Below are 23,341 nucleotides of genomic sequence, written 5' to 3' on the forward strand. Positions count from 1 at the left end.
TACATGTATGGTTTGAGCTGCCAGAGGAAGTGGTGGAGGCTAGCACAATTGCAACATTTTAGAGGCATCTGGATGGGTATCTGAATAGGAAGAGTTTGGAGGGATATGGGCTGGGTGCTGGCAAGGGGGACTAGATTGGGTTGGGATATTGGTCAGCATGGGTCTGTTTCCATGCTGTACATCTATGACTCAGTGTATATACTATCTTCAGAATGCGGGGGACTAGATTGGGTTGGGATATTGGTCAGCATGGGTCTGTTTCCATGCTGTACATCTATGACTCAGTGTATATACTATCTTCAGAATGCCTTTGTACATTATTTCACTTAAAATATTTAACAGATGGTCCCATAAGAGTTGGTATTTCAGCAGCTAAAGTACTTTTTAATGCATTCTTCATATTTTCTTTGCTTGTCAAGCTATACGTCAGCTTTTCTCATTTTCACCCATGAGAAATAGTATGAACACAGCTGTCCTAGAGAACTCCTCAACAAAATTAGTATCAATAAAAATGTCTAATTTCAATTTCTTTGGACCAGCCAAAGATGGGAACATGAGTACACGTTTTCTCCGGGTTTAATTTTTAAACTGTTTTATTTTTCCTTTTATTTTTCTTTTTATTTTCTACTTTAGCGTAACGTCAATACATCAAAACTAGTAGTTGATCTGAGTGTTAAGTAATTCACAGGACCAATTAAATTTCACACATATTCTATTACCTTTAGATGTGACATCATCTTTGTAATATGCCAGTATGATTAACCAGGATGAGAATATCACTTTCTAAATAGGATTGTTGATGCATATTGTTCTGGATACACTCTGCTGAACATCTAAACCAATATATGTAAAAGCTCAACAAACCTGATGCCTGATTTTTAAATTCTACCCTGCTCTTAGTAATAACATACTTCTCAAATTTGGCAGTACTACTCTCATAGGAATTTGTGAAGATGCCTGTTGGTTTTCCTTTGACACTTTTTATGACGTTTATCAACCTTCATAAAACTACATTATCTGGCCATTCTTGCATAGCTGTTTGTGGAAGTTTTGTGTGCATTGATTTGCTGCCACATTTCTGACATTGCAACAGTGACTGCACTTCAGAATACTTAATTGACTGTCAAATGTGTTGGACATGTAGTTCTCTTAAAAAGTGCTACATAAAAACAAGTTTGTGGTTCTATGGTAAGTAAAACCTTGGATAACTTTTTTTGTTTTTGGCAAGGAATCGAGGATTTTTTGGGAGCTGACAGGAAGTTGAAGTTGAGACAATAATGAGAACCATTTTGTTGATTTTGAGTGTCCGAGCAGGCTTGACAAGCTAAATGCCCCAGTGAACACCAGCTTTTTGTGTTCTAGACTTTTGGTTGAATGTAACATAGTCTTAGCAAAACTGATCTCACTGATACGACATCCTGGAAATGTAATTGTTCAACATTTAAAGTTCTTCCACTGCCTCTTTAGGCCAAAAACACCTCTCTCTGAAAAGCAATATGCACAGAAAAGTATCTCCTATGGTGATTGATCCACATTTTAATGACCATGTTGTCAAAAGAGCAAATATGATTTTTAAGAGTACTTTTCCAATGGTGCAGAATTGAGTTAACATCTGTATCACTTAGTTGCTCTTCAAAATCACTAACATCTAGCCTCATTTTAGTCTTAATTCTAACTACATGCACACCTGTACAAATCAAGTGATGAGCCAAAACTGATTGCCCCTTCTCTGGCTTTTCAGAATTAACCTCAAACTTGCCGATTATCAAATTCTTTGTTTTGTCTCTCTTAATAGTTTGTACTTACATTTATTAGTAGTCACCAAATATCACAAGCAGGAGGATTTGCACATCTCAAAAGAATTAAAAAGGCTTCTACACAAACCCATGGCCACATTAGTAGGCATTCTCCTTAGAGTACTGCATGAATTGAAGAATTATTGAAGGCCACACAGCAGGACGAATTGTTGAAAGAGGGTGGAAGTTAGATGGATATTCAACAGGTGGCCATATGAAGGCTTTTCAGGGAACATTTCTTCCAGCCAGCCTTCAACAGGCCTTCAAATATGTGAAATGTCTGCTCTTTGGTCAGTGTGATTTCACTGAAATCTACGAACCAACTCAGAGCTAGAGAACCACTGCTTTGCCAGTGGAGGTGAAGGTGATTTTGATGATGAACCTTTTATATGTCTGCCTCTTTGCAGTCTGGAATTGAAGATATTTATAGCATCCACTGCTAAAGGGAGAGCAGTGTGGCTGTCTATTCAGTGGGACCAAACAATATTTAATTCTCTCTTGACAGCAAAGCAAATGGAACGTGCATGTGGACTTACTTGGGTGTCAGGCATCCCCACAGTTCAGGATGCCATCGAATGTGAGCACACCATTTTCTGGTGATTGCAAGTAAAGCCCACTTCTCATCAGAGCTGGAAGGGATTTCACTCTCCCAACAATAGCCTGTTGCCTGATAATAGGCAGTAAATCATCCAGGTCAGCATCCATTCTGGCAACAGATATGCCTTCCTTCTGTGGAAGTTCACTATCAGTTGCAATTAAGCTGCCAGGGCAAACCAAATGATGGCTATCTGCTGACAGCATAGTTGACTACTCCGAGAATGAACACTGTTGCCACACAAAGTATAATACTGTAGATCATGGGTGCTAAAATGATTCTGTGGGGATTCTATGAAACTTCTGCCTGGACTGCTTGGGAGGTGTTTTGATTGGAATGTCAGATTAGGAGCAGGCCATTCAGCCCGTCAAGCCTACCACACCATTCAATATGATCATGGCTGTTTGAACTCATCAATACCTTTTACACACCTCAATCCCCATATCATTGTATATCACTGGTAATCAGAAATCTATCAAACTCTACCTTTAAAATTGCTCAAAAGGCTGTACCTCCAAAGCACTCTGATTAAAACTTCCAAGGATTCACAATCCTCTAAGTTTTTAAAAGAATCGCCTCATCCCTGACCAAAATGGCGTACCTCTTATTTTTAAAATATGCTACCTGGTCCTAGACTCTCCAACCAGGGGAAACATCTTACTTTCAATTATACTTTAAGGTTTATCTCTAAGTATTTTGTAAGTTTTAGTGAGATCACTTCTCATTCATTGAGGTAAGGAGGGCATTTCAGGATGGCAATCTGTAACGAGTGGAGCACCACAGGGTTCAGTACTGGAACCACAAGTAGGTACGATATGTAATATGACTTGAAATAAATTGCAAACTTGGCGATAGTAGTCAATGACACACAAAAGTAGGTGGGAAGGCAAGTGGTCAGAGTGGGCAGGAGTATATAAACAGGCAAGGTGAATGGCAAAATCCTGGTAGATAGGATATAGAGTCATACAGCACAGAAATAGGTCCTTAAGCTCAACTCATCCATGCCGACTAGGTTTCATAAACTGAACTGGTTTCATAAACTGAACTTGTTCCATTTTCCTGTATTTTGCCCATATCCTTCTAAACCTTTCCTATCCATGTGCCTGTCCAAATAACTTTTAAATGTTGTGATTGTACCAGCCTTTACCACTTACTCTGACAGCCCATTTCATATAGACATCACAGTCTGTGTAAAGAAAATTGCCCTCAGGTCCCTTTTAACTCTTGCCCCTCTCAACTTAAACCTATGCCCTCAAGTTTTGGTCTCCCTCACCCTGGGAAAATACCTTGACTGTTCATCTTATCTGTGCTGCTCATGATTTTCTAAACTTCTACAAGGTCGCCACCCTTGGTCGCCACCCTTGGTCGCCACCCTTGGTCGCCACCCTTGGCCTCCTACACTCCAGGGAAAAAAATCCCAGCCTATCCTTAACTCAAATCTTCCAGTCTCAGTAACATTCTTGTAAATTGTTTTTGCACCCTTTTCCAGTTTAATAACATCCTATAGCAGGGTGACCAGAATCATATGCAGTACTCCAAATGTGGCCGTACCAATATCTTGTACATCTGTATTATGATGTCCCTGTAACTCAGTGCTCTGACAAATGAAGGCAAGCGTACCAAATGCTGCCTTCGCTACCGTGTCTTACTGTGATATCACTTTGAAGGAAATGTGCACCTTAACCCCTAGGGCCCTATAGAGTGTGACAGCACTCTATAGGGCCCTAGTATTAACTGTGTAAATTTTGCCCTGGTTTGTCTTAGCTAAATTTAAGCCTTGCAAAGTTGTGCACTTTGGCAGGATAAATAGAGGACTTGGCTATTACGTGAGTGAAGAAAGACTGTAGAAAGCTGCAGCATCAAGGGATTCGAAAATCCTCTTGTATAAATCTTGAAAAGCTAAGCTACAAGTTCAGCAGGTTAGAGGGAAGGCAAGTGGAATATTGTCCTTTATTTTATATAAGCATAAAAATAGGGAAGACTTGCTAAAACTGTAAGGCAATAGTCAAACTACACCCAGAATACTGTCAACAGTTTTGACCCTCTTAAGGGAAACATAATGGTATTGACAACAATCCAGAGTAGGTTCTTGATTGCTTGGAAGAGTTTTCTTATGAGGAGAGGTTGAATGCATTAGGCGTGTACTTGTTGGAATTTAGAAGAATGAGATGCAACCTTATTGAAATATGTAAGATTCTCAAGGGACTTGACCCAGTTGATGTGGAGAAGTTTATCCCCATGTGGTAGAGTCTAGGACCACCGGGCATAATTTCAGTTTAAGTGGTTGTTTATTTAAAGCTGATGAGGAATTTTGTTTGTGAGGATAGTGAATTTGTGGAATTTCTTTACTACTGAAGCTGTATTGTTCAGTATATTCAAGTGTGAGGCAGACAGAGTTTTAATTAGAGAGAGAGAGATTCAAGGGTTATGGGGAAAAAGGCAGAAAAGTGGAACTGTCAGATCAGCCTTGATCTCATTGGTTGATGGAGTAGACTTACTGGGCCAAATGGCTGCTTCTATTCCTTTGTCTTATTTGTTGGTCTACTGGCCTGAGAAGGGTGCAGTGTACACCATCCCTACTTTCCCAGTACTATTGCCATTGTCCCACAAACCAAAACTCATTTATATTGCATCAGTCTTTTAATGACATATTCATTTTATTTAAACTTACTTGGCCTATGCTAATTTGCGTGTGATTCAGGGAATAATCCAGAATTTTGAATATCTGCTACATTTGGTTCTTAATGTCTCAAACTAGCTATGCAGAGTGTTTTCCTTCTCCAGCCTATGTTTGGAACTCATATGTACCACAGTGACTGGATCCTCCACTTCCCACTGCCCTGAACGGATGTCCCAAATCCTGCAACTGAGCAAGCAGCTTTTCTGGGCTGTTGCCTTTTGCTGCAGAGAGCACCACACTGTTTAATATACATGACAATAGCAGTATAATTTGGTTATGCATGGTAAATGTATTATAATGTGAATAAATAGGTAAGTTTCTCCACTTTGGGAGCCAAAATGGGAAAGTGCATTATTGTCTGGCTATAAATTGAGCGAGGGGAATATGCAATGAGTCTTGGGTGTCCTCACATACTAGTTGCTTGAAGGTAAACATGCAGGTGGAGCAGGCAGTCAAGAGGAAAATGGTATATTGACCTTCATGATTTGAGTACAGAAGCAAAGTTGTCTAGTTGCATTTATATAGGGTCTTGGTGAGACTACAGCTGGAATATTATAGAGTGAGTGTAGCGCAGCTTTACCATATTGACTCCTGGGATGGCATGACTGATGTAAGTGGTGGTGTTGGTGTTGGACTGGGGTGGAAAGGCAAAAAATCATGCAACATCAGGTTATAGTCCAACAGGTTTATTTGGAAGTACTAGCTTTCGGAGCGCTGCTCCTTCATCCAGTAGCTGTGGAGCAGGATCATAAGACCTTTTGGTCTTACTCCACAACTACCTCATGAAGGAGCAGTGCTCCAGAAGCTAGTGCTTCCAAATAAACCTGTTGGACTATAACCTGGTGTTGCGTGATTTTTTAAAAAAAATTATGACTGATGTAAAAGAGGTTGAATCAGTTAGGATTATATTTGCTAGAGTTCAGAAGAATGAAGGATGACTTCAATGAAACCTATAAAAGTCTAACAAGACTAGGCAGGCAAGTGCAGGAAGGATGTTCCCTATGACAGGAATCTAGAACCCAGAGGCACAGGCTAAGGGTATGGATAGACCATTTTTGACAGAGGAGGAGAAATTTCTTCACCCAGACAGTGGTGAGCCTGTGGAAGTCACTATCACAGAAACCAGTCAAGGTCAAAACATCATTTAATTTCAGGATCAAGTTGGATATAGCACTTGAGGCTAAAAGGATCTTGAATATTGGGAAAAGGAGGAATAGATTATTGACTTGGATGATCAGCCATGATCATAATGAATGTGGAGCAGGCTGAATATGCTATGTTCTGTGTTTCTATTACAACTGTATTTTTTTTCCCCAGCTCTTGAATGGTTTCCTGTACCAGGGTAGTGATTGCCAGTGATTTCATCCATCCCGCAGCCTTCATTTGCAACCAAATAAGTTGAAAGAAACCTAAATGAGTTGAGCAGTTGCAAAGGTCATGCTTCCTGCAATTCTGTTCTCTGTTACCCTCTCACTTGCCTCACTTCCTGTCACACCTTCCTTTATCTGACCAATGACCAAATCAGAAAACCCTATTTAAGGGTTGTGACTACCTGCTGGGATAAAGTGTCTCGGTAATGTTTGCCCTCCCTGATGCATTGCAGTGTCTGTAATTCAACCTGTAGTTCTCAACCTCTAAGCTGAGGCTGCACAAGCTGCAATGGATTTTGTTGGTGTCCCAGAGCTCCAACATGCAGCAGCCAATGACCCATCTATGCTGTTTGACTGTGAATGTGCAGAGTCATTCCAAGGTTCTGTGTACATTGGCAGGTTGATTGTAGCACTGACATCTGGTTCCAGAAGTTGTGGCCACCCATGAACCTTCGAGGACTGCGCAGCCAGAAAGAAAATTAGGGGAAATGCTGTCACAACCCATATGTCTTGTAATTCTTAATGTGATTTATTATCTACTTAATTATTCAATTGATTTATTTTTAATTTTTAAATGCATTTAATTAACTTTACTACCAGTTCCTAAACCTTAGGAATAGAATCAACCTTAGTTACTTATCAGACACTCCACTCAATGCTGGCTTCTTCTCCTGGGTTAAGAGCCAACTCCTGGAAAGTGCAAAAGTTGGAAAATGCAAAGCAAGGAACACTTCCATCCCATCTTTCCCTTCCTCACCTAACTGCCAACACACTGTGCTAAAGTGCACAGAAATGTCTCTATTTATAATTTCTGAGTTAGCTCGGCCTCAGGTACAGAAACACCAGTTTTGGCTGATTTCCTTGATTAACTAACTTTGGCTTCACTCCAGTAGCGAGCTAGTAAAAACATGGAGGGTGGTAAATAAGGTTGATGAGCTACAGGCACAAGCACAGACATGCACTGATGATTTGGTTGCAGTAACATAGGTTTAGCTCAAACAGAGGAAAAATGAGCTATTCGTAAACTTATTGGCAATGTATGTAGGAAAGGTAAATGAGGAAAAATAGAGAAAGGGTTGCATTATCGATCTCTGGATGGTCAAAGATCATCCAGATCTTTGGAAATGATTTCTTGGACACCTCAGAAGTCCCAACGCACTGACTCTGTGGGAGTTTCAGTAGGTAATTCACCTGCTCCTCTAGACTGTCTTACAAAAATAAAAGGTTCTGGCTCTGAGAGTTGGAGACTTCAAACAGTTCTGACTTATTTGATGATGGATGGAAAAATCCTTATCTACTTCCTGTGTAACTGACTCCACTCCCCACCACCACCACCTCTGGTTACCACATCACTCCTATTGACCTCCCAAACTCAGCCTGCCTAAGATTTGCAGAACTGAGTTGGTTCTAAACGATCTTCCATTGGAAGGTCGCTCAGAAAAGTTAGAAGGCACGTCTTTAATTTCTTCTGTCCGATCAGGACATCAAACAGGATTTTAATCCTGCTGTTTGGGTACTTGGAAGATATGATGTACTTCAAAGACTGAATTCATTTTTAAAAATTAAGTGCAAGAGAAATTGGGGCAACTTGGTCGCACCATGGTTAGCACTGCAGCCTCACAGCACCAGGGCCTCGGTTTGATTTCACCCCTGGGTGACTATCTGTATGGAGTTTGCGTGTTCTCCCTGTGTCTGTGTGGGTTTCCTTTGGGTGATCCATTTTCCCGCCATAATCCCAAGGTGTGCAGGTTAGGTATATTCACAATGCTGAAAAAAAATTGTTCTGTAGTATCCAGGGATGTGAAGAGGAGATGAAGGAAATTTACAATTGCAGAAAGAAATGGAGTTCTTCAAAAAACCCACTAATGACTGAGACAATAAGTGTAAAGAGCAAAGGGGGGATGAATTCCTAAACAATAAAAAAAGTGTTCCCTTGATCAGTGTATTTTCAGTGTATTTTGATAAAAGGCTGTGTTGGATCTAGTTCAGGGAATGAATTGGGGAAAGTGAATATGTTTCAGTTGGAAATCATTTATTAGGCTTGGCATAGCTATGGAATGGCACAAAGAAGAAATAAATATGTAAATACTTAAATGGAAGAGAGCTAATTTAAATATTTTGAAAATGAATCTATATTAGGTGGTTTGTAATCAAAGATTGGCAGGCAAATATATATATCATGGGATTCAAAGAAGGAAATTATGAATATACAGGCAGATTGAATTTCCATGTAGAGAAGAGTATTCAAAGCTAGTGCTTCCTGACTGACTAAACATTTTAGAGGTTAAACTGAAAACAAGAGAGAACATTGAAAATAAATGTCAGGTTCAGTAAAGAACCAAGCTGAATATAAGGAGAACTGAAAAAGATTGAGGAACAAACTTTGTTTTGTACGAGAACAGATTAAGTGGGTAACAGTGGAGAACCAAATATTCCGTTTTCTGGATCAGAAGTTCCAGGTTCAAGTTCCACCCCAAGACTAGATGACCATGGAAGGTTTGTCATAACACAGCTCAACAAGTTACTTATTAATCTGAAAATCCTTCTGATACACCTATGACAGGTTTTAAGAGCAGAAGAAATCCTGGTCACCCAGTATTATGTGACATCTGCAACACAGTGGTCTCCCCACATGAAGTCTCCAAACACAGGATCTTACTATCAGCAAGCATTATTCTTGATGCGGAGGTCTACTATTTGCTTACACACTGAAAGCGATGTTGGAAGAGGGTATGACTGAGTGGCGGTGGAAATATCAACTTATAGAGGCAAAAGGCGCTTTGACAGCATCCTTGACCTTGGTTAAAAAAAAACAGATGCAGTGTCACAGTAGAAACAGGAGTTTTTAATGGGTCAGACACTTTAGCTCAGTTTGATGTTGCATGCATAAATACAGACTGCAGAGGATTTTCCATAAATCAATTCCTCCTAGCAGTCAATCCTGCTTCCTATACCCATGATATGCCTCAGGTGTACATAGCTATATTTGTCATTATGAGCCTAATGGAAGTACATCATAACTGTTGGTGATGGATGAGATAGATGTTCATGGTAAAGTTTCCAACTAATGTTAAATAAGCCTCTGAACATATTTATGGAGAAAATTTAAAAATATAATGTTACCTTTAATTATTGAGACATCATCTTCTGACAAGTGACAGATTTCAAAATGTCCCTTTCAGTTTATTAACTGGAGTTTCATAAGGCTGTTTTAAATTTTACAGTTGCCAGTATGTGACGTGTTGTAGCATTTCCTTATTATCCAGCATGTTTGTGAAAAATGAAGAATTTTTCACAAATTTTCTTTTCCACTCCTTACGCATTCGGCCTTATACTGTGACATACTTGCAGAAGTTATTTCAGTTTAAACTGGGAGCCATCATATGATAAAGGGTACAAATAGCCCAATTGGCCCTTTGAGCCTGTATCATCATTCAATAAGATCACGGCTGATGTGATTTTAACCTCTAATCCGTGTTCCTGCATATCCCTGATAATCAAGAATATATCTACCTCTGCCTTAACTATATTTAAATATTCAGCATCCACTGTCTTTTGAGGAAGACACTTGGAGGTCGCCACTGATGAGGTTACCTAGCCAGGTAATGAAACGTCTGGATATCAAACCTACAGCTCAGCGAGCAAACCTAAACCCTAAACCTCAACCTGAGCTACAAACCTTGCAAAAACACTCAACCCTCTGAGAGAGAAACGTTTTGGTTCTGTGTTAAAAGACAACCCCTCAAGAGGAACCATCCACCTTGTTAAGTTCCCTGTGAATCTTGTGTTTCAAAACCTTGTCTTATATGGCATTCTGCTCACTCCAGATATTAACCTAGTAAACCTTTACAGTACTGTTTCCAACACATAACATCCTTCTGGTGACCAATACTGTTCGCAGCGCTCCAAATGCAGTCTCACCAATGCCATGTATAACTGAATACCTTTGCATTCAATTCCCCTTGCAATAAACCATAGCATTTTATTAGCTTTCCTGATTACTTGCTATACTCGCATACTAACCTTCTGCAATTCATGTATTAGGACACCCACATCTGAGAGTCCGAGCTCTGCAGCCCCTCACTATTTAGATTATTTCACATTTTCTTGCATTATACTCTATTTTCCAGATCTTTGCCCATGCACTTTTAACTTATTTATATCCCTATGTATGCTGCTTATGTCTTCTGATAACTCACTTTCCAGCCATCTTTTTTGTCATCAAATTTAGCTTTCACACTTTCGTTCTCTGCATCTGAATCATTAACAGTGGAAACTCTATTATCCGAATACCAATTATTCGAACTGAATCTGATGGTCCTGTGAAACCATTACAACAAATAATGGTGTTGCCATCACGTCTTTTGTTAGCAGCACAGGGTAAGTGAAAGTTGCCTGCACTGAAGAAGATCTGCAAACATTGCATAAAAGAGGTGTTAATAAGCTCAGTCAGTCAATTGTATCAGTGTTAACATAATTTTAACCAATAATGGTGCAGAGATTGGGTCTTTAGTTTAACTGAGGAAATCAGGGAGTGGGGGGGTACTCGCACAAAAAATTATGTGCAAACGTTGCAACAAATAAGGTGTTAATGACACTGGTCCAACAATCTTAGTCAGTCAATTGCCGCAGTATTGAAAGAATTTTAACACATGAAAATGACTGACACGCTGAAGGATTTTAAAATGCATGACAAAGTCAGTGGTGTCTTCATTCCTTCGACAACTTTTTCTGAGTTCGTATCTGGTGTAACTGATCGAGTTTGTTGTATGTAATTACCATGTTTGTGAAGAGAAAACGCATCACAGTGACAATTGAACAGAAGAGTGAGATTTTACAGCCCCTGGATCGTGGTGAAAAGGCATCGAGGATTACACAGGAGTAGCAACATTGGAATAGCGACAGTGTCTGACATCAAGAAAGCAAGACCAGCAATTGAGAAATTCATCAGCCTAAGTGACACTGCAAATGCTGTAAAAAGAAAATTATGAAGCCAGCAAAGGATGAGCAACTGTGTTTTTGTGGTTTTCACAGCAGTGTGAAAAGGGAATTCCTGTATCTGGCCTGGTGATACTGGGAAAAAGCTGCCACTTTCCATGAGCGCCTTCACACTGGTGAGTCTGATCACAGTGTATCATTGGGCTGGTTACAGCACTTCAAACATCGTCATGGCATTCGGCAGCTCACCGTTCTTGGGAGCAGAAGTCTGTTGATGACAGCACCGTGGAAGACTACAGGTTGAAACTGCGATCCATCATTCGTGAAGGAAAGTATGGACCTGAGCAATTGTACAATGCAGATGAAAGTGGATTGTTCTGACTTGCACTGCCAGATAAAACACTTGCATCCACCGCGGAAAAGCAGGTGTCGGGACATAAAGCGCAGAAGGATCAAATCACGATTTTCCTTGTGAAAAATGCCACCGGCACTCATAAATTACCGCTTGTCTGCATTGGGTGATATGCTAATCCTTGTTGCTTTAAGAGCTGTGACAAGAACTCGTTTCCTATGAGGTTCATGGGATTCGTGGTTCCATGAAAACTTTGTACCTGCTGTCAGGTCACATTTGGGCAAAAGTGAGAACTGCAGATGCTGGAAACCAGAGTTTAGATTGGAGTGGTGCTGGAAAAACACAGCAGGTCAGGCAGCATCCGAGGAGCAGGAAAATTGACGTTTTGGGCAAAAGCCCTTCATCATTAATGGAGACAGGGAGCCTCCAGCATGGAGAGATGAGGGGATGGGGGTGGGGGTGCAGGGAGTGGAGCTGGGGAGAAGGTAGCAAAGAGTACAGTAGGTGAATGGGGGTGGGGATGGAGGTGATAGGTCAGAGGGGAGGGTGGAGCGGATTGGTGGGAAGGGAGATGGACAAGTCATGAGGACAGTGCTGAGCTGGAAGGATGGAACTGGAATAAGGTGGGGGGGGAGGGGAAATGAGGAAACTGGTAAAGGTCACATTTGGCATACTGAACCTACTAGACCTCTGCTTGACAACACGCTTCACATTCAACAGCCAAATATATAAACAGATTAATGGGCTCACCTATCTCTGGGCTCATAGCAGAAGCACTGATGCAAAGGTTGGAACAAACAGTCCTGCCACAAATCCAACCCCAAACTTTGAATCAGATATGTAAACAACATTTTTGTTATCATTAAGAAAACAGAAATTGAGAACACACACTGGATTATCAACACCATGCTCACAGGGTTCAGATTTACAAGAGAGGAGGAAACCAATACTCAACTCCCATTCCTAGATGTGATGGTTCAAAGAACACAAAACAGTGAATGCACCATAAAAGTGTACAGCAAAGCCCCACACACCAACCAGGTCCTGAATTACAACAGCAGCCACCCAAACACACACAAGAGAAGCTGCATTAGGACCATGTTCAAAAGGGCTACAATACACTGCAGCAGTCCCAACGTACAAAGGGAAGAAGAACACCTCTACAGGCAATTTCATGTGCGGATGCCTAACAGACAAACACCGTGACGAGGACATCCCATGACCTAACTCGCTAGCCAGGCTACCTTACATAAAAAACGTCTCTGAACTGCCAGTCCGACTTCTCCGACCACTCAGGTTTATGACAGCCCATGAGCCAACAGGCATGCTCAGACAACAACTCACCAGGACAAAAGACCCTGTACCCATCATGTGCAACACTAATATAATTTACAGGATTCCATGCAAAGCCTGCATGAAAAACTATATAGGGTAAACAGTTGGACAACTAGCAATCCCTCATCCACGACCAGCTGTCCCTAGTAGCCATACACACGTGATAAGGACCACAAATTTGACTTGGACAACACAATAATTGTAGGATAAGCTAAACATAGGACAGCCAGAGAATTTCTGGATACGTGATACTCTGCAATGGAGTCCATCAACAAGCACATTGACCTAGACCCAATATACTGGCCAATACAACGAACAACTGGAAGCAGCAGAAACGGAACCGAATAAATTCCAGAAGAGACAGTACAGCAGAGCTTCACAGGAGGGTCCAAAGCACAGAAGATGTCACCTAGACAGAGGACAAAATGCCTGCAAATCGACTTCCCCGCTTGGCGAATATGCCCACAGACATGACATCCTGCTAGCCTGAAAAAGACTAATCTGTCCCTACTTTCTGCTTCCTGTTAGCCAGTCAATCTTTTATATAAAATGTTATCCCCAACACCGTGAGCTTTTAATTTTCGCAATAACGTTTGATGTCGCAACTTATTAAATGCCTTCTTGAAATCTAAGTACAATACAGCCTTTATCCACATCACGTTCAACAAACTCCATTGGAATTGTTAATTTTAGATTAGTTTTATATATTGCTATTATTTATTTGCTTTAAAACCTAACTACATTTGATTTAATATTAATTTGTTTTTAAAATTATCAGAATTGATGGATGTCAAGTGTATTTTGCCTGCATTGACCTGACTGACAATCAACAAAGCCATACGAGGTGGGAGCTGTCATTTTATTTTTTTTGACATAGAAATTCAAACACTGGAGACGTACAACAATCGCTTAGATTTATGATTATTTAAACATCATTTCCCTTTGACAGATCCATTTTGGCTTATCCAAATGCACTGTTAAAACATGTTTAATAATAGCTTCTAAAATGTTCCCTCTGACTGATGTTAAGCTAACTGGCCTGTAGATTCCTGCTTTCTGCCTCTCTCCCTTTTTGAATAAAGGAGTTACATTAGCTGTTTTCCAATCTAAAGTCACTGTCCACAAAGTTAATGGGTTTTGGACTCTGCAATTTTTATATATTTCCTGCCCCCTAGAAGCACCTGCTGGCAGAGTCTAACCAATGAATAATGGAGATGAAGACTGAGATCTTACAAATCAAGTTTTAGCACTTAAACTTCAGACAGCAAAGGTGTATAGTATTCAAAAGTGTTCTGGGAACAGAGAAGAATTGCTAAAATCCAAATCAGTACTTGAAGGAATGCAAATAGTAACTTGAATCCTTAAGAGGAGATTGAATTGGGAATTCAGATGTCATTGGGTATCTATAATTATGCATATTTTGGACTTGTGCAAATTTCAGGACTTTAAGAATTGCATATCTTTGTTTTGCAATAAAAACTGGAAGTTTGAGTTTTTTTTAGATAAGAGTATTGCCTATAGAAAGTAAATTTTAATAATTCAGTTTTACTTTACCCAGTTATTCTGACTTACATATTTCAGTTCAAGTAACACATTGAAGCCCTGAAGTCTGTCTTTGTGTGTACAGTTGTGGCTAATTGCTGATATATTTTTAACTTTTTTAAAAAGCTTTTTTTTCACCATGTGAACCAAAGTCTGCTTGTATAGCTTTTGGATAATTAGAGGTGTTACAACAGCAGGAGTAAGCTCCTTTCTCAGATGACACAGCAGGCTGCAAGCTTATTTTGACATTGTCCTCCTACATCAATGAGCTGTTTGGTTGATCACTTCCTGGCTTTGCACAGTTCTCTTCTTTCATATGAACACTAATATTATGGGCTGTAATTTATTGCTCAATTTATGCATCTCAATTAGTTCAATTACCTCTTTTGTAGTCGGGAGCCAACAGAACAATAATTACATAGGTGATGATGTGCCATATCTTTTAAATAGAAGAAAGATTGTTGTGTTTATAGATGTTTCTAATCAACCTGTACAGACATGATGTGTTATGGTGACGAGAAAAGCTATAAGCAGAATATATCCCACTTTATGTTCAGTAATTGCTACTTTGCATTAGGCATGATTCAAGTGATCAAAATGAAAATAAAAGGACAGAGACACCATGAATGTGCTATCGTCACAGTAACTAGAAACAAATCTAAGTGATTACTTACATTCTTGTTGTATGTCTCCAGTATTTGAGTTCAGTGTTAAAGAATTAAAATGACAGCTGCCACAGAAGTTCATGAGATTAAAAGCACGGTGGTAACTTTGGCCTGACAGTGCTCTGGTTATTTTACTGAATACATGTTCTAAGTCTAACTGTGCCACAATCAAACTGTTCCAAAAACATTACAATACTGTCATTGATCTGAAGTATGGAAAATTACCAAGACACTTAAAGGTAAGACAAATATGATCTAGCTAGTTACTGCTCCATCAATCAATATACTCTATTAGCAAAGTAACGCAAGTTGGCATTGTCGATGATGTTGGGTAAACTTAAGCAGCATTAACATGCTCACCAAAGCTCATTTTATTCCATCAGGATCAGTCTGCTCCCAATTTCATTACAGACTTTGTTCACGTATGTACATAAGAGCTGATTTTCAGAAATGACACTGCCCTTCAGATCAAGGCAGCATTTAACTGATGGTATCAAGGTCTTATGATTCACTGGGATGGTGTGCTGTAAATCAAACCCTGCTATTCCTGAAGTCAGAACAAAGGTTAATTTTCTTTTTAAGCATACACACTACCCCATTTTTACCTTACTTTACCGCACACTCACATGCATGCACTCACACGTGCACGCACACACTCTCAGACACACCCACCCAAACAAATGGGAAACATAGACTACTGCTAGAGGTAAGAAAACTGGAAAGTCAACACTGGAACCAGGAAGCAAAGATCACAACTGAGTCTTCTTGTATTGGCTGGCCAGACCCCCAGTTAATCGGATGTCTATCTCTGGATGTTTCTATTAGTTTAAGAAGTAGATTTACTGATTCATTTTGAAAATGTCTCTGATTTTTAATTAAAAAACCAGAGCAACTGCTGCAGCAAAGGAATCTGGTTTTCTCAAGCGTTAAACTGAGTTTTTGATTGCAGAGAACACAAAACTTCTGGGCTGGGAGAATATCTGTCCACTTCATTTTCTCTATTTCTTTGTGTTTCTGGAGCTTTGCTGCTCAGTCACCTGGCAACCACACTCCGTTGTTGTCAAGCAAAAGGCCTCTGTCATCAATAATTGTCACTAGTCCATAGACTGATCAACTTCTTGTTGCCAACAAGAACTGCATCAGTACTCGCCCTGGGCTCCAGAACATCTGCAATCTGAACATCAATTAATGCTTGTTCCTGGAAGCTGCCATTGCCTAACTCCAGAATAAGACCATAAGAGACAGGAGCAGAAATAGGCCATTCAGCCCATCGAGTCTGCTCTGCCATTCAATCATGGCTGATAAGTTTCTCAACCCCATTCTCCTGCTTTCTCCCTGTAACCCTTGATCCCTTGATATTCAAGAACCAATCTATCTCAGTCTTAAATATACTCAATGACCTGTCCTCTATGGCCTTCTGTGGCAGTGAATTCCAGAGATTCACCACTCTCTGGCTGAAGAAGCTTCTCCTTATCTCTGTTCTAAGAGATCTTCCCTTTACTCTAAGGCTGTGCTCTCAGATCCTAGTCTCTCCCACCAATGGAAACATCTTTCCAACATCCACTCTGTCCAGGCCATTCAGCATTCTGTAAGTTTCCATTAAATCTCCTCTCATCCTTCTAAACTCCAAGTATAGATTCAGAGTCCTCAGACATTCCTCATATGTCAAGCTTTTCATTCCTTGGACCATTCTTGTGAACCTTCTCTGAATCCGCTCCACGGCCAGTCCATCCTTCCTGAGATACGGGGTTTAAAACTGCACTCCAAATGTGACCTGACCAGAGTCTTATAGAGCCTCAGAAGTACATCCCTGCTTTCATATTCAGGTCCTTTCAAAATAAATGCAGTCCTTGCATTTGTCTTCCTAACTACTGACTCAACCTGCAAATTTACCTTGAGAGAATCCTGGACTAAACTCCCAAGTCTCTGTGCACTTCAGACTTATGAATTTTCTCCCCATTTAGAAAATAGTCCATGTCTCTATTCTTCCTGCCAAATAACACTCACTCTTCATTTTAAGGATGAATTGTACAATGATAAATTGTAAAAGCAGACTTTTGAGTTCATTGCAGTAGGCTGAAATCAGAGACAAATTTCTGAAGCACTTCATCTAGCACTCACTGGGATAAAAGGAAAAAAAAACTGACAAATTTCAAATAATCACATTAATCTACACAACATGAAAAATAAAGTATGGATTGCTTGAAAATTTGTCTTTGATTCATCAAAGTATTGGTGTAGGCAATGTACCAAGGATTTAAAGATTCTCCAAGCTCCTGTGAATTAAAAAAAAAAGGCACAAAGCTTGAACATATTTGTTTTGTTTGCAGCGATCATATTCCTACATATGAATATATGCTTACTTTTACTGAGTGTAAATGATACACATTACAAGCAACGTTCTCTCTAAGCTGCACTTGTAACAACTCTGTGGGTCTGCACGTGGCAGTTGACATGCTGACACCATTCACAGCATTGACTTATGAATTTAGAAGTCATTGCCATAGATAGAAGAAAACAGGGACACTGGTTCCAAGCTTGACTGATTATCTTAAGTAGATTATTGTCAGGAGTTGTATGAACCAACATTTGAAAATAGCATTGGGGTTGAAAATCTGCAGCCCCTATAATATGTAGAAATTAGATTTCTTTCCAGGAACAAGATCTTTTTCATGTCACATAACTCACCTGTGGCAGTTTTAAATTGAAGAATATGTTGTTCAGTAATTTGATGCAATAGTATGCATTTGGTTTTGATCTCTTTAGATTATTGGGTGTGTCATAACTTCAGGGATGATTTCATGCTGTAATTTATTGGAGAGTTGCACTTTGAGTAGGCCACAGCTAGGGCTCTGATGTTTCAAAAGTATGCAGCCAATGATAATTGACAAATATTTATCATCAATTCCAATTTCAGTCACTTGAACAGCATCACATTGTTCATTTTCTTTTCTCTTTCTGGTTTATAAATGTGTATACTTGAGCTGAGTTTTGTTTCAAGAATTTGTCACAAATCTATCAGGTTGTTTATTCTGTTTTTTCAAGGTATTTTCAGGTGTAGTGTAACCAGTATGCGTCACTGCAGATACTTGAACCAATTTATGGTTTGCAAATTGCCGTTTCAAATGTTGATCATTTTTCATTTTAAAACACATATTCTGTGTTTTGAAGAGGAAATGCAGAAGTGGGTGTAGTGTGCTCACTAACAGTCATCTTAATTTTTTAAATAGACGAATTTTATATTTCCTCAACAAAATTGTTGATAATGTATTATACAGTTGATGTAGAATGTATCAAGGAGAATTCCAAAAAAAAAAAATTTATCTTGATACTTTGTGAAAATTTGTGATTGATACTTTCAGGTTAGAGGTTATTAAGTTTATCCAAACATTAAATAATTTTCAAAAATTCATTTCCATTTAAATAAAATCATGCTGGCCAGCAAGTATGTTTAAATGAAAATTATTTTTCCATCAAGTAAATAAATCAACAAACCTCAAAGAGCTATACTTTTGTGAAGGAAAATCATTCTTAAAGCATTAAATCACTTTTCTGCAAGATCACCATTGCCATTTTGGTTTTGTCTATGTTGCTGCATTGATCATTGCTAATCAGTTTTTGCCATTGATTTGACAAGGCTTAATTGCAAAGCTTTTCAGAAATTCACAGCAAATTTTGGAATGGCACCAGTAAAGACCTGACTCACTCATGGCATAATCTTTTGCAAATGGTAATGGTGTGTGCAATAAATATACTTTTTACTTCAGGACAAGTTCCAAATCAATTGTGACTGATTGATCGTTTTAGAACGGGCAGCACGGTGGCTTAGTGGTTAGCACTGCTGTTTCTCAGCGCCAGGGACCCGGGTTCAATTGCCACCTTGGGCGACTGTCTCCGTGGAGGTTGCACATTTACCCTGTGTCTGTGTGGCTTTCTTCTGGGTGGTCTAGTTTCCTCCTACATGCCAAAAGATGTGCAGGTCAGGTGAATTGGCCATTATTATGAAGATGTGGGTGAACTATACCTTTTTAAGAGTTGAAAAGCTAGCAAGGACTTAGAGAAGCACAGAGAGTCCAGAACAAGATAACAATGTAACATTGGTCGAAACAGCTAAGAGCTATGTTGCCAGGATACAAAAGCAAATTCAAATCCGGCCAATCAGTTTAAATTCTGCCCCAAGTTACCAAACTCCAATCAAGTTTGAGTTTAGTATTTTGACAATGTTAAAGCCAATGAAATGATCCAATGTTTTGGATATAAATTTCAGACATTTTGAACAGTTACCCAAAGTGGCAAAGAGCATCAACAAAAACAGAACGATACAGACTGCCCACAGAACTGCTCTCTTTAAGGTACCTTTATCTATCAAAGACCTGTGAAGCAGAATCCCTAAGAAGAAGAAAAGAACACTGAGGAAATTCTACAGAGGACCCTCGACTAAGCTGACTAGTTTTGAAACATGATTTTTTTCTTTGTGAATCACAATCAGGATTTTTTTTATCAGACCATTATTGTAGAGAGGAAGGTAAAAGTTAGGTTGAGAGAATGGAGTTGTAAATAGTTGTTTGTTAATTATTGTCTGTTAGACTTTTTTTTAAAAGTTGGTAATTTTTACTTTGCGTAGTGACTTTGGAGATAGTTCTTTGTCTTTCGACTTTTAATAGATTACAGCATGGGGTGATTCTTTTCTGTGTTGCTGGTTTAAATGAGCAAAGGTGTTTACCCTGTGTTGTAAGAGCCATGCTAAATTGCCCATTGTGTTAGGTGCCTTAGTCAGGGGTAAATGTAGGGAAATGAATCTGGGTGGGTTACTCTTCGGAGGGTTGGTGTGGACTTGTTGGGCTGAAGAGCCTGTTTCCACACTGTAGGGAATCTAATCTAATCTAATCTGAACAATTTAGTTATTTAAACAATAATGCATGGATAAGCTAGAAGGTATTCCTAGAGCCCTTAAGTTTACAAAACAAGAGATTCCATGAATTAGACTTCACTGATGCTAATGGTTAAATAAATATTGTTAGAACCCATGAATTAAATTTTAAAAAAATAAGTCTGGAATCCTGCAATAAAATAATTGTACTAAAATAATGAAAATGCCATAACTCAGTTATCCTATCGAAAAATGTTATTGGGAAGGTTAAATTGAAATCTATATATGCCACCTGACACTAACAGAGGAACATTGGTTTTATTTTTAAGGTTGTGAAAATATTTCCTTTCTATTGATTTCTTGAAGCTTCCTTTTTTCACCAAAGCTTCAATACATAGCTAATTGGAGTCTTATTGGTCAAGACGATTGAGTAAAGTTCTGTTTACTATCTGTTTGCACAGGTACCCTGAAGCTGATGGATGGGTCCGACAAACTTCTGTGGTCTGTTCAAGTGGATCATCAGCTGTTTGCCTTGGAAAAGTTGGATGTAACAGTGAGTATTACCATGGCACAATGAAAACTCTGCATAACACTGCTTCTATATTCCTTTCTTTTAACATCTATCATAAAGTGCCAAGCTATCTCCTGTTTAGTTCTTAAAAACCCTATTCATATAAATTGAGTTTGAATATTAGATGATCCTAGTTCTACAAACCTGAAAGATTGAGGCCTAAAAATGCAATAGTGCTAAACAGGTATGTGAACCCCTTAAACCCCACTCCTGAGCCTTGCCACATATTCACTATCCCCCCTGACCTCGAACACTCTGAGGCCGAATGGTCTGTCCTCAGGAAAGGGTTCACATTCGTACCCCTCTGCTCCCACCTCAACGAATTCAATATCGGCCAAATTATGGAGGTCTTATTCCACCGCCTCTGCCACCTTGCCGCCTTCTTTGACAAAAATTCCCAACCTCCCTCGGAAGACCCCTTCTCCTGCCTCCAACCTTCCTCCTCCACTTGGTCACTACCTGAAGGCCTTGTACCTGCCATAGAACCCTTCATTGCGGATTGCCAAGGTGACATTCTCTGCCTCAATTTCTCCAATCACCTCACCCACTACAACGTCATCCCCACCAAACGTGCAGCATTCCATTCTCTCCACACCAACCCCTGGTTCGCTATCAAACCCGCTGACAAAGGTGAGTGGTGGTAGTCTGGAGGACTGACCTCTGTATCGCAGAGAGCCTGAAGCGTGGAGAGATAAGCTAGGGGAGGGTGGGGGTGGGGAGAGAGTAGCATAGAGTACAATGGGTGAGTGGGGGAGGAGATGAAGGTGATAGGTCAGGGAGGAGAGGGTGGAGTGGATAGGTGGAAAAGGAGCTAGGCAGGTCGGACAAGTCCGGACAAGTCAAGGGGACAATGCGGAGCTGGAAGTTGGAAACTAGGATGAGGTGGGGGAAGGGGAAATGAGGAAGCTGTTGAAGTCCACATTGATGCCCTGGGGTTGAAGTGTTCCGAGGCGGAAGATGAGGCGTTCTTCCTCCAGGCTTCTGGTGGTGAGGGAGCGGCAAAGTTGGAGGGGGAGTTGAAATGTTGGGCCACGGGGCGGTTTGGTTGATTGGTGCAGGTGTCTCGGAGATGTTCCCTAAAGCGCTCTGCTAGGAGGCGCCCAGTCTCCCCAATGTAGAGGAGACCGCATCGGGAGCAACGGATACAATAAATGATATTGGTGGATGTGCAGGTAAAAGTTTGATGGATGTGGAAGGCTCCTTTAGAGGTGAGGGAGGAGGTATGGGCACAGGTTTTACAGTTCCTGCGGTGGCAGGGGAAAGTGCCAGGATGGGAGGGTGGGTCGTAGGGGGGCATGGACCTGACCTCCGCATAAACCAAATCATCCGCCGACATTTCCGCCACCTCCAAAAAGACCCCACCACCAGGGATATATTTCCCTCCCCACCCCTTTCCGCCTTCCGCAAAGACCGTTCCCTCCGTGACTACCTGGTCAGGTCCAGGTAGTCACAGCTTCCTCATTTCCCCTTCCCCCAACTCATCCTAGTTTCCAATTTCCAGCTCCGCACTGTCCCCTTGACTTGTCTGGACTTGTCCGACTTGCCAAGCTCCTTTTCCACCTATCCACTCCACCCTCTCCTCCCTGACCTATCACCTTCATCTCCTCCCCCACTCACCCATTGTACTCTATGCTACTCTATCCCCACCCCCCCTTTATTCCTGATGAAGGGCTTTTGCCCGAAACGTCGATTTCACTGCTCGTTGGATGCTGCCTGAATTGCTGTGCTCTTCCAGCGCCACTGATCCAGAATCTGGTTTCCAGTATCTGCAGTTATTGTTTTTACCTCTGTATCGCAGAGGCTGAACACCAACTCTGATACCATGTCCTACCTCCCCTTTGCCTACAAACCCACTACAACCTATCAGCCCCAAATCCAAGACACCATTAATGCCCTCATTGCCTCTGGTGGTCTCCCTTCCACTGCCTCCAAACTCATAGTCCCCCAGCCTCGCACTGCCCTGTACGACCTGCTCCCCAAGATCCACAAGCCTTGCAACCTGTTATCACATTGGCTCTCTGTTCCAAGAATCACCATAGAAGATAAATACTCAGGAAAAAAAATCCTGCTTGAGATCAGAGGGAGAGAGGGTCGTGTCTTTTTGTGGCTAGCTGGTGTTCATGTATCCTGATGGCTAACTTTCTTCCTATTTGTCCTACGTAGTGTTTGTGGCAGTCCTTGCATGGAATTTTGTAGATGATGTTGGTTTTGTCCATGGGTTGTACTGGGTCTTTTAAGTTTGTTAGTTTTTGTTTGAGAGTGTTGGTGGGTTTGTGTGCTACTAGGATTCCGAGGGGTCTTAGTAGTCTGGCTGTCGTTTCTGAAACTTCTTTGATGTATGGTAAGGTGGTTAGGGTTTCTGGCTGTGTTTGGTCTGCTTGTCGTGGTTTGTTCTTGAGGAATGCGCACACTGTATTTTTTGACTATCTGCTCTTCTTGAAAAGACCCAGTACAACCCACGGACAAAACCGACGTCATCTACAAAATTCCATGCAAGAACTGCCACAAACACTATGTAGGACAAACAGGAAGAAAGTTAGCCACCAGGATACACGAAAACCAGCTAGCCACAAAAAGACACGACCCTCTCCCTCGTAGCCCTACACACGGATGAAAAAAAAACACCA

At 40.5% G+C, this 23,341-nt stretch overlaps 1 protein-coding gene across 1 annotated transcript in view; it reads left to right on the plus strand.

Moving 5' to 3' along the window:
• itfg2 (integrin alpha FG-GAP repeat containing 2) overlaps window positions 1-23,341 on the plus strand; it is an 84,523-nt gene that overhangs the window by 29,117 nt on the left and 32,065 nt on the right. The window contains exons 8-9 of the mRNA XM_043709402.1: window positions 5,520-5,537; window positions 20,575-20,696. Coding sequence (XP_043565337.1) covers window positions 5,520-5,537; window positions 20,575-20,696 — 140 coding nt within the window. The remainder of the gene's footprint in view (window positions 1-5,519; window positions 5,538-20,574; window positions 20,697-23,341) is intronic.

The sequence above is a fragment of the Chiloscyllium plagiosum genome, chromosome 19 (assembly GCF_004010195.1).
Source record: "Chiloscyllium plagiosum isolate BGI_BamShark_2017 chromosome 19, ASM401019v2, whole genome shotgun sequence".
Classification (NCBI taxonomy): Eukaryota; Metazoa; Chordata; class Chondrichthyes; order Orectolobiformes; family Hemiscylliidae; genus Chiloscyllium; species Chiloscyllium plagiosum.